At 36.8% G+C, this 12,790-nt stretch overlaps 1 protein-coding gene across 2 annotated transcripts; it reads right to left on the bottom strand.

Annotated features, from left to right (window-relative positions):
* Positions 1-1,895: 1,895 nt before the first annotated feature.
* On the bottom strand, positions 1,896-11,396 carry LOC121423910 (protein SREK1IP1-like). Of its 2 annotated transcripts, none has more exons than XM_041619456.1 (4): positions 11,324-11,396; positions 4,676-4,873; positions 3,708-3,774; positions 1,896-2,711 (listed from the first exon to the last, which is right to left on the bottom strand). In XM_041619456.1, exons 1-4 carry the CDS (start codon positions 11,337-11,339, stop codon positions 2,336-2,338), a joined length of 657 nt encoding a protein of 218 aa, XP_041475390.1. In that variant the 5' UTR covers positions 11,340-11,396; the 3' UTR covers positions 1,896-2,335. The 2 variants fall into 2 exon arrangements, with proteins under 2 accessions (XP_041475390.1, XP_041475391.1); XM_041619457.1 differs by having other exon boundaries at positions 1,896-2,708.
* Positions 11,397-12,790: the final 1,394 nt, after the last annotated feature.

Below are 12,790 nucleotides of genomic sequence, written 5' to 3'. Positions count from 1 at the left end.
AATGTGTAAAATTTGTTTAAATTACATGATTCTTTTGTTTACTATGCTGTTCTCTAATTCTTTAATGCTGAAGGCAATTTATCTTATTAATCTTTCCAAGACAGTTATGAATGATTTGAGTGTGTAATTAGCTGATACATTGAACCTCTAGTGTTAGAGATTTATGTCACGATTGGCTGTCCACAGTTAAACCCCAACTTTGAACCAGAGATTAAATCAAACCCCATTTCAGAATACATGCCATACAGCGCGTCCCAAAAAAAATGTCCCTCTGTCATAGGACTGGATTAATTCTAAAATGTGGAAGGATTCTCAAATAAATGTTCATGAGTAGAAAGCTCATTTCATGATCTAACTTCTATGAAAATTTCATTGGTCGCGCTTCAGCGGTTTTGAATACACACTCTGTTACGTAACAGTGGTGCATTTTAGCCCATTCCAAGTTTGCAGTATTGATGCATTTCTTCATTTTCTGTAGCATGTTAACCCCCATTCTTACATCCAGGATCTGAGCAGGGATATTTCCCTAATCATATCCAGGCTCATTAAATCATAAACTTTAGCATGTTCAGAAGGACAAGAAACTTAAAAATTAAATTTGTTTGATGATTAATAAGGGGAATCAGTGCACCAATTTGAAAGAAAATGTGAATGATGGATGAGTAAAATAAGCTGAAAAAAGGGGGAAATCCACAAGTTAATCACCCTTTGCGTTTACAAACAAACTTTACCATAGAAAATTTTGACTTGTCCTCAGTAGCTTATTAACTAAAAAAATAAATTAAAACAAAAATGCAGTATTGTTGGAATTATGCATGAAACAGACATGACCTGTTGTCTCAATCATTGTGCATATCCCGTTTATCAAACATGAAACGTACTGTCAAATACTGTTTTTGCCCTTCTGAACATGCTCCAGGTTGTGATTTGACGAGCCTGGTTAGATCATGGAGATTTCCCTGGTCAGATCAGGGAATTCCTTGGTCAGAACATGGAGATAGAGTTAATATCTCCTTGGTCAGAATGGTCAAAGGGGGTTGATATGCAAGAAAATGCAGAACACAGAGCAGTGCTGCATGCATGCAAACTTGGAATGGGCTGAAAAGCACCACTGTTACATAATAGGCTGTGTATTCAAAACCACTGAAGCGAGACCAATGAAATTTTCATAGAAGTTAGAACAAGAGATGGGCTTCCTATATCCATACATTTCATTGAGAATAATTTTTATTTTTGGAAGTTATTCAGCCGCATATCAGAGGGACATTTTTTTTGGGACGCGCTGTATAGTCTAATGATAAGTTAGTCTAATAAGTACTTTGTGTATTTATTACATTTCAATTTTTCTCCAATCAAAATATGGTTCATATACAGTTTATCTAACCAAATAGATTAAGTAGTGTTAGACCATGTGGATATTAGTCATAAAGTTATAGCTGAACTGGAAATCATATGAAATTGTAAATGGGCTAAATATCAATTAGAATAAATGGTTTCATAAAACTTGTTATAACAAATTTGACTTAACAGTTAAAAGCTACTGAAATCCTTCAATCTGATTGGCTGATCATAAATTTGTAAATATAACATGCCTTTATGAAACATGACCCAGGTGGGAGGAGACCACATGTTAAGTAGACAAAGTGGGTGAAAACTAATTGGCAATTAGCCGTCACATTATTCATATCTGGGCCCTGTCTTACAAAGAGTTACAATTGATCCAATCAATCATAACTATGGAAATCCATCAGTGTCACGATTTTTTCTACAGGAAATTTCCACAATGTCATTTGTAAACAAAGAGAAGCACAGTGAATTTTCAAGAAGACAATGAATGCATGAATATAAATCACAGATTGAAAATATTTTGAACAAGCATGCATAATAGATGTTGACGTTGCTGGCCGTCCATAGTTGCGATTGATCAGATCAATCACAACTCTGCGTAAGACGGGGTTGAAACAAGTTTTAAAGGTTGCATGATCCCAGAAATCTTGCTATGGTTGTAAAGTATAAATAAAAAAAATTGATATGGAATTGGATCAATCAAAACTTTTCCTAAGGCAGGAAAAGGGGCCTGTTTCATAAAACTTGTTATAATAACAAACTTGCAATAACAGTTTAAGCTAAGCAATTAACAGTTAAAAGCTATTGATATCATTCAATTTGATTGGATAGTAGCAAATTTGTTATAGAAATGGTGAATCTATTATTATTACAAATCTTTATGACACAGGACACTTGATCTTTACCTCGTCTATGATTGCATTAAAAAAATCCTACAGACATTGGCACAATTCTATAGGACAATTCGCTACCCTACTAAACATTACTGTTACCTCTCTCTTTTATGTCTCTTCTTTGATTTATGTTTCATGTCTTTATGGTGTTTTTTCTCTTTCCTATGCTTCTTATGGTGTCTTGACTCTTTCTTGCGCTTTCTTCTTTCCTCCTCCTCACTGTCTTCCGAAGAACTATCTTCGTCTTCTTCTTCACTGGAACTAGTTTCCTGGCGCGAGTGCTTTTTGTGTTTCTTTTTCTTCTTGTGTCGCCTATGTCTTTCGTCTTCTGATGTATCTTCATCTTCACTTGAGGTCTCTTGTCTCGATCTTTTCTTGTGCTTGCGTCTTTTGTGGCGATGATACCTTTCGTCTTCGGAAGAACTCTCGCTGTCATCATCTAAGGAGTGTGTTGCTTTGGAATGACTTCTTCTGCAATGAATGTAATCACATTTCAGAAAGAAATATTAGTGATAATATTCCCTCCATATTGTATATTTCAATTTAAACATGTCCATTTTTATTCATATTATTTCCAGGCAAAAGACAAAAATATGTACAAGAGGAAGAAATTACCACATATTGTATATTTCAATTTAAACATGTCCATTTTTTGAAATTTATATTATGTCTAGGCAAAAGACAAAAATATGTACAAGAGTGCCTGAGGATGACTAAAAGAAAAACTGGTTTCTGTTTTGAAGCTCTCCTAACTAGTTTAGGCTTACAAATATACAAATAATGGTATAAAATGGCAATATATGTTTAGATGCATTACTTATTAAACATAGAACTTAATAATAAAAAAGTGTTTGTTTCCAAGTGCAATTACAATATCCAGCCATTATGAAATGTTTATGCATTCAAATAACCAACATTTTGCTATTATCAGATAGTAAAGCCTAGTCAGAAAACATAATAATCATTTACATATAGTAAAAATGTGAGAACTTCATTTACAATCTTTCACATTTTCCCTGTTACACAAGTCTGTACAGATGCAGTGTCTATCTTAGCTCAATGGTAGTAAAAATGGAGCATATGGCCTAAATTTTGGAGTTCAAGGGTAGGAAAGCAATAGTGTCAAAGACAAAAGAGAAAACCTGAAAATATGTACACAAAACGCATGTGAAGTTCTCCCTAAAACTATATCATTAAAGTATTTCATTTCGTCACAGATTTCCAGTTCTCGAATTAACTGCTTTTGACCAGAATTTTACTTTTCTGCCGAAGTTTTACCCTCCCTTGATCTTTCATTTTGATGGGAAAATTTTGGTAAGAAAATTGTTGATACCAAATGAAGGACTTTAAACCAAGCAAGAGCTTTCAAGATAAAAACTGATGGAGTTGAATGATGAGAGGACAAAGGCGGATGGGAAAAGTTTTAATTTGGATTAGAAACATAACTACTCCCTAAAAAACACTTACCTTTCCCGTTTCTTCCTCTTTTTATGTTTCCTCTTTTCACTTCTATCGTTTTTATGTGCATCTTCATCTGTCATAAAGATATATTCAAGAGTTTGACCATTACTACTTCAAACCATTTTCCTCATCCACAAGCAAGTCATTTCATTTTTCAGTGTCTTTTTCTTAAAAAAAAGGTTTTCAATGGCCAGTAACAAGCTACATCTAGGCCCCGCAACACCAAGGTTAGGGATTAATGGCTAAATTAAAAGGCCAGTCAAGTTCTTTGTTGCATGCGTATTTTGTTCAGTAGACTAACTAGGAACCAATCAGAATTGTTCTTTCAAATCAGCAATTAATCGCTAACCTTTGTGTTACAGGGACAAGGTAGTGTATTTTATTGGCCAATTCATCTCCAGTTCGCATATAATTTTGATTCTTGTATATTATATTCAATTAACAAATTAACAATTTACATGTAGCACAAGTGATAATGTTGCATTGTTTACATCAAAATTTAAGCCACACAATGATTATCAACATAACATCAACAATCAAAATGACAAAGAAAAATTTTAATTATGCCTTATAGGTTTCATTAAATTGGTGGCGAGTCTTGCTGTAAGCTTCCTAACAAATGCAAAAACTATGCTGGAGACAAAGTCCACTGCAATGACTTACCCCCTCCTTCGTATTGTAATTTCTTTATGAAGTCAAACTATATTAAAGTAAAATGTTGTCCAAGACCATCCAAGGGTTCATTACATGCAGCCGCACACAGAAAAATCAAGCAATACATGTAGAAGTCGTGTGTTGTGGACACCAGAAGTGGGATCGCAGCACGCGCGACCCACTAGTTAGAAATTGGTGCGAGGTTTGTTTACTAATACTAACCTTGCAATACCTGTGAGTGGTCTGAGACAAAGATATTTGATCAATTCCTGCAGAATCAACTGCTCAGGCAATGCCGAATGTATTGTGGTTGTACTTACCTTTTGGTTTTGGTGGTAAAGCCGGCATCATAGCCGCATCCTCTTCGCTGTCATCACTGCTGGTGCTACTGATGTCAAGGGTCACATCACGCTCTGGGTCGACCCTCACAAAGTTACGGCACTGGAAGGTGAGATGACCCGTGTAGCCGCATCTCTTACAAGCAATGCGCGAGTTCTCCTTGCTGGGATTCAACAGACCTGAAATAATATTGTACAGTCAATTCATCATTGTATGACACTGTCCATTTCTCACAGACTGCATATTATCTCAAAATTATCATCTAAAAATCATGTTATCGTTCTTATCAATTGACCTGAGATTACAATAATTTTCCAGAGAATCAGATCAGTGATTTAGGAAATATTGAGAGAACATCATTAGCACATTGTGTTTCTGTTCCATCTAAGCATACTCTCAAGCAACATTAACAATCTTAATCTTTCCATTTTCAATTTACTTTTTGCATAGATGCCGACTTTATATGGATCGGCAAGTGAAATGAAACAATATGATTAGATTTTAGATTTTGTTAGAAATAATTTATTTTGTGCAATCGCATGGAAATTGGAAGTATTTTATCTCGACTCCAGGAATCTCAAAAGAAGTGGAAGGATCAGCTCATAGAGCGAGCTGCTAGTTGCATGTGTCATGTCTTGATTTCATGAAATGAACCCCGGCTTGACTGAGTGAGTGGGGTGCCTGGCCCCGGGAGCTGGGATTGGGTCTACCTTTAGAATCCAATGTCATGAATCGCTCATATGAGTGATGCCTCAGGAAAGACTAAGAAGAGGGCGCTTGGCATGGGTAGTGCATTTTTTTCTAGCTTGCAGATTTTTGGTATCAAACTTCGTTTTTTCACAGGAAGGATTCCATTTTTTTACTTCATGTTGGGATATTTTGAGGATTTTAACATACATTTACCAATAATGTGATTTTCAACGTTTGATGATTGTGGATGTTAGAGATGTTTTTGGATTCAAATTTCAACAAGAAAGCTTCAGCCTCAATGCCTTCCAGGATGTGTGTGTGGGACTAGGTTTAGTCAGAGTCTCAAAGAGCCCATAGACTTTGTACATGTATGTAATCACACTCAGTCTCATTCAGATAATGTAAGTCACCCTACTTCAGTATTGATTTTCCAAACCTGAGATTTTCAACCTATGCAGATGCTACTTATGAGATTGTGCAAATGGAATTTTACTGTCAATTACTTACATTTAGCTTGATTTTGGTTGAGTTTTGAGAATGAGACAACCTATCCTTTGAAGTTTGAACTTTGATTTTTTTTAAGCTTGGCCTTGAGTTTGAACTGTAAGGGACATTTACAGGCTTACGGTTAAAACATTTCCTAGCCTAACTTAGGAGTGAAGCTGATTAAGTAATTTTGTCTGAGATATTCAGTTGCTAATAGTATACTGCAGTACTGTCACCAGCTTTACAATACAGTCTCAGACTCAGAGATGGAGGATAGAGGAAGGGTGAAGGACAGAAGTCAGCGAAGTAGTGGTGGCAGCCCTGAGAAACGTTCCCAGAGTGCTCCTTTGACAGGATCAATAATTCCTAGTATCAGTAGTTCGGAAACAAAATCCAAAAAGAATAAGAAAGGAACATTATCAGGACTTGAAAAGAGCAAAACTAGGAAAAACTCAACTAAAACAAATGATCTTTCTCATCAAAGTGAATCAGCCTCTACTTCTGGATGTAGTAAATGTAAATTACCATTCATAGATACCAACTCTGACTGTATAGAATGTGAACGTTGTGAAGGATGGTTTTGCATGAATTGTAGCAGATTGTCATCTTCGGATTTCCGATTATTTCAAGAAGTTAGAGCTGCACACTGGTTTTGTGCTCAATGCGAATCAAGAGCGATTGAAGCCATTAAAACCGATCAAGTTGTTGAAGAAAGATGTAGCAAATTCTTAGGCGAAGCAAATGATAGAATTTCAAAACTGGAGTTAGAGAGTGTAAAGTGGAGCTCAGTACAGGATCACTGTTATGAATTAGACCATAAACTCAAGATTTTGACTGAATCAGTCAATGAAGTACAAGCTGATCTCTCTCAAGGTTTGATGTCAGCTTCAGCCAGTGCTAAGAGATACAGTCCAGATGATCTGAAACTGTCACAATCTGACGTTGTGTCTATTTGTAAAGGCTGTATGGAGGAAGAGAGAGAAAAGGCTCGAAGGCGAAATAATGTGATACTACAGGGGATACCAGAAGTAGATTCGGATGATTCGTCTACAAGAAAGGATCAAGATACTGGTTTTGTAAAAGACATTCTAAAGCAGCTTGACATGTCTGATGCTCAGTATGTAAGAGTTATCAGGTTAGGGAAAAGAGACCCTGAGAAAGAAAAGTCTCGACCTGTACTTATGGAGTTTAAAGAGGCGAAAACAAGAGATACTCTACTGAAACAGGCAGCAAATCTAGCTAAGGCTCCTGATCGCTTCAAGAATATCTACATTCAACCTGACAGAACTAAAAAGGAGAGAGAGGAAAGGAGTAAACTTGTGAAGGAACTGAAATCACGTCAATCAGAAGGTGATTTAAGATGGAAGATTGCTAGAAATAAACTAGTGTTACGTGAGACTCAGAGCACAACAGGTTCTAATCCAGTTGAGAACCAGCCCTTTCGGAAATAGTGAAGGGAGAAGGAGCACTGTAAATACATGCACAACAACAGCACAAGCACCTATTTGCACCAGTGATGCACCATCAGTAGTTGATTTAGATAATATACAATCATCATTTTCTGAATGCGAGGTGGATTCATCAGCAGGAACTTTAAGAGAAATTTCTTCCTCCACACACACTGTTCGGTCTGACGCTACTTCTTCGGCACGTGTTTTTTACAGTAATGTTGACTCATTGTTAAATAAAAGAGATGAACTGCTTATCAGAGTTTCAGCAGAAAAGCCAGATATCATAGCCTTGACGGAAATACTCCCTAAGAATGTTCATAGTACCATAGACAATTCTGAATTCTACTTACCTGGCTACAATATGTTCTTGTCTAAGGAACCAAAGCGTGGAGTAATAATTTATGTCAAACACGGATTGTATGCAAAACAAGTTGAGTTTCCTGACATGAACTTTGTGGAGAGTGTATGGTGTTCAATTGTAAATGACTCTGGTTCTACACTATTTGGCTGTATATACCGCAGTCCAAATAGCGATTCCAGGAATGATGAGGCGCTGATATCACTTATGAAGAAAGCAGAGAATTTAAGGTACGATAATCTGGTTATTACAGGAGACTTTAATCTTCCTACAATTGCTTGGGATTCGCTGGATGTTACACGGCCAGATCAACAATTTGCACAGAGATTTCTAGACACAACTTTAGACTTGTTTCTTTTCCAACTGGTGAATCAGCCTACAAGATTTAGAGATGGCCAGCAGGCAAACATTCTGGACCTGATACTGACAAATTCTGAAAATTCGGTGGATAATGTGTCATATAAAGCCGCACTAGGAAAAAGTGACCACATTGTGATTCAGTTCAATTTGAGTCTGGAGTTTAAGCAGGCTATGTCACACCCTCGATATGCCTATTTCAGAGGAAGATACAATGATATGAGAAACTTTGTTCAGGACCATCAGATTTTCGACTTTGAAGAGGATCAAGATGTGGAAGACAAATATAACTTGTTTAAAGACAATATTGACAAATTAACCGAGGAGTTTGTACCCAAGTCAACTGCATCTTCAACTACTAAAGCAGAACCATTATGGATGAACTCAGAAGTCAAATCTGCAATTAAGAGGAAGCACAAGGCATGGAATGTTCATCAAAGTCAAAGGTCGGCTCAATCTAGATGTGTTTTCAATCGAATTAGAAATGAGACTACAAGAGTTATCAATCAAGCCAAAAGAAAGTTTGAGTCCAAGTTAATCTCAGAATTGAAGACTAATTCCAAGAGTTTCTGGAAATATGTTCAGAGTAAACTAAAAATAAAGCACGACATCAGTCTTCTTTCAAGACCTGATGGATCCTTGACGTCTGATGATGAGGAGAAGGCAGTACTTTTGAACAATTTTTTCAGCGGACACCGTTGGCTCTGTGTTTACGAAGGAGGATTTGATGACCATGCCAGATATTTCTGACAGAAGTTATGCCAAACCTTTGACATCTATCAACATTGACACTGACAAAGTCCTTAAAGTGTTACAATCACTGGACCAGTCCAAGTCTCCAGGCCCAGATAGGGTACACATCAAAGTACTCAAGGAACTCGGTGAAATGTCACCCCAATACTCTCAAATGTGTTCAATGCATCTCTAGAGGAAGGAAAAGTTCCCTCTAAGTGGAAGCTAGCAGATGTAGTTCCATTGCACAAGAAGGGAGATAAGACAGCTCCAGGAAATTACCGTCCAGTTAGTTTGACGAGTGTGGTGAGCAAAATAATGGAAACCATGGTGAGGGAAGAAATAGTGCAGCATATGAATGAAAATAGTCTGTGGTCAGAGCACCAGCACGGTTTTCGCAAAGGAAGATCTTGTTCATCTCAACTTCTCGAAGTGATTGAAGATTGGAGTAATATTCTGGACAATGGTGGTAATGTGGACTGCATTTACCTCGACTACCAAAAGGCTTTCGATAGTGTTCCGCATGAAAGACTGCTGAAGAAATTGCATGCTTATGGTATCCAAGGGAAGATTCTGCTTTGGATTAAAGCATTTATATCTAATAGGAGCCAGAGAGTAAATGTCAATGGATCATTTTCACATCATGTACCTGTTACCAGCGGAATTCCTCAAGGGAGTGTGCTCGGCCCCGTTCTCTTCATTATTTACATTAATGATCTCCCCGAGGTTATATCTGGTAACTCATCGACAGTCAAAATGTTTGCAGATGATACCAAACTCTACTCTTCTGTTAACAATAACAATGATGGTGAGGTGTTGCAGCAAGACTTGGACAGTCTTTCAAATTGGTCCAATACATGGCAACTCCCCTTTAATACGTCAAAATGTAAAGTGATGCACTTAGGTAGAAAAAGTTCAGACAGGATTTATAAAGTGCAGAAAGATGGTATGATTTCCGACATCGCATCAGTATCGGAGGAAAAGGACTTGGGAGTCACTTTCGATGATAAACTCAAGTTTAATCAGCAAGTCGGAAGAGTTGTCGCTGCAGCAAACAGAAAACTTGGAATGATCAGACGTACCTTTTCATCTTTTGATCAAGAAGGATTCCTACTTCTGTACAAGACACTAATAAGGCCTGTCTTAGAATATTCCTCATGTGTATGGCATCCTATCTACAAAAAAGATATTGAGAAGCTTGAAAAGGTGCAACGAAGAGCAACTAAACTTCTGACTCCATTAAGGGACCTCAGCTACCCTGCACGCCTCCAAAGCCTGAAACTGCCTACACTTGCCTATAGGAGACACCGAACAGACATGTTGCAGATCTTCAAATTATTGACCGGTATTGACGACTTCTGTGCAGACCAATTCTTTACACTGTCTAGATCAGAGAGAACACGTGGACACAAATTAAAAATTCATAAGAATCGGGTTCGTTCAAAGCTGAGACAAGGTGTATTCTCTCAGAGAGTTGTCACTCAATGGAACAATCTACCAGATGAAGTTGTGAACAGTCAAACTGTCAACATGTTCAAATCACGTTTGGAAAAGGTGTGGAAAAGGTCCTTGAACATGTACAATCCAGATGAAAATTTTCTTTGTCCATGCTCTACCCATGCCACTCAACGCCAAATAAGTTTTAGGTACCAACGTTTGGATACAGAGGGGCAAATAAGTTGTGTATAACTTTATGCCTACTTCCAAGGTAAATTCCAAGGTAAATTGAGTTATGTCCCTTCCACTAATTAAAAAAAACCACTTCTCCAAAACTCCCTTCTTTGGTTCTCTTTTTCTTCTTTTTTTTCTTCTTACTTCAAGTTCTGGTTGGAACTTAGATTCGAACCTCTCCCTGCAAGACGAGGCATTTCCAGTCTGTCGCCTTATTCACTGAGCTACTCAGCTAGCACTTTGTTGGAAGACATGGCATGCCCATGGTTATCATCCGATATTACGACCACTCATTCAATGAACAAGTTTATAATATAACCTTGATTACGACTAGGTCTAGTCTACTAAAAATATTTAATTGGGTATTTACTTTTCTGACTAAATACACCAATGCCACTTGGAATTACACACACTCGAAATTTTGACAGAATGAAGCCATATTAATGTATTCAACATTTCCTTCTTCTTAACTTCTACTTAGAATATAGATTATAGTAAATCTCTATCTAATGACTAAACCTCCATATTTTTGTTTTCAATTTTACTTTAGTGGAGGGAAAATATGGAAGTCTTGCCATGCCTCTTTCTAAATTCTATTATTACCATGATTACAGTTGGTATCCATGCTCTCATAATCAATGAATAGATGACACTGGATAGTAAAGTTTACTTTAAAAAAAAACACAAAACAAAACCGAGAATTCAGCTTAAGAACTTACAGTAGTTACACAAAACCCTTTATGTGGGGCAATGACATTAAAAATGCTATATTATTTCAAAATCCGTCAAAAATTTATAGCTATCGCTATCTTAAAATGAAACAAAAATACAGTGAGCATGCGAAAATATCAAAAATACAAACGTAGTAGACCAGAAATTATTACCTTGTGCTTGGAGCATTTTTCCTCAATTTTTTATCGTTGACGTTGGTTGACGTTGTCGTCGATTGTTTTCTTCGTTGTAATTGTACGCAGGCTCTTGAATTAAAATTAAAACGCCATCAACGACAATGGACTGTATATCTCTGTCATTGTTGTTTTGTTCTGCAAAAAAAAAGTTATTTAATTTATTGGGACATAAACATGATAAAACACCAATAAATCAAACAATATTAAATAGATGGAACATAACAAGAGTCTTTGTTCCATCCTGCAAATGCACTTTTTAATTGAACAGTCCCTTTCAAATGTGTTTGTGGCTTTTGTGTTTTTTTTTTCGAATTCAAATTCCCCCTTTTTTGGCAGTGTGTCCCTATTTACCTCTGACCAAGTGTTATGAATATGCCTTATTTGTATGTGATAGATGTACCTTTTCTTTTCTAGTGTGTTTAAAGTTTTCAGTCAGTTGTAAGGTATTTTCATTAAGCGCCTTTTCCTTGGCCGGGGCGGTGGGAGCAGCCCCCCCAAAAAATAATAATATTAATAATAATTTTTTTAAGAAATAATAAAAATATTAATAATAGCAATCATGAAATCCCTTAGGAACAAAATAAGAACAAAAAAACTATTTTTCGTGAAAGAACTTCCCATGCTCACTTTCTCTTCAACATGTTCAACTCGGAACAAAATCATTTCAAGGGAGGAATTTCATTCACCTTTATAACAAGAAGACACGCAGTCTGATGGTGAAAATAATTTGTATGTACCCGATTCCACTTGTGACTTAAATAAGTGCTTTTTCTGCTTCGAAAAAGCGAAAAAGAAAAAAAAAGTTGACGAGATGCATAGTATAATATGTTGCGGTTTTAATCACGTTTACTTAAAAAAATGACGACTGAAGCCCCTTAGCCCCCCCCCCCCCCCCCCCCCCCCTGCATACATGGTCTGCATCCTCTGGGCTTCGATGTCACTACACACTACAGGAAATAATAAAATGTCTTTTCTTTCTTTTCATTTTGTGGAACAGGCACTTCTGATGCCCGATCCTGAAGATGACTCTTCATTATATAAAATGCATGCCCATGCATCGCCTGTAATAGTTCATATAGTTTTCGGATATTTTTTCCACTCTATATAGGCCTAACCTCAGGAGCTGAAGAACTCAACTCTGCAACATCCTCTAAAGGCAACCTAAAATTGCATTTGTTCACCAGCAGGTAGCAGGTTTGAAGACAGACATTTTTTCTCATTTGCAATTTACCCTTTCCTGTACTTCTCTTAGTTCTCTTTACTTTTATGTTTTGCTCTCTTCTAAGCGCCTTGAGCATTTAATTTAAAAGACACTAAATAAATCATATGTAATATGATCATTATTGTTATTCACATGCTAAATAATGAGCTAGATTAACTCATCTGCACACAAAGCATGCCGGACAGGCGTAAGTAAAGATCACATGACTTTATTGATTAAAA

The sequence above is a fragment of the Lytechinus variegatus genome, chromosome 11 (assembly GCF_018143015.1).
Source record: "Lytechinus variegatus isolate NC3 chromosome 11, Lvar_3.0, whole genome shotgun sequence".
In the NCBI taxonomy this organism is placed as follows: domain Eukaryota; kingdom Metazoa; phylum Echinodermata; class Echinoidea; order Temnopleuroida; family Toxopneustidae; genus Lytechinus; species Lytechinus variegatus.
This window is presented reverse-complemented; position numbering and strand designations above follow the sequence as displayed.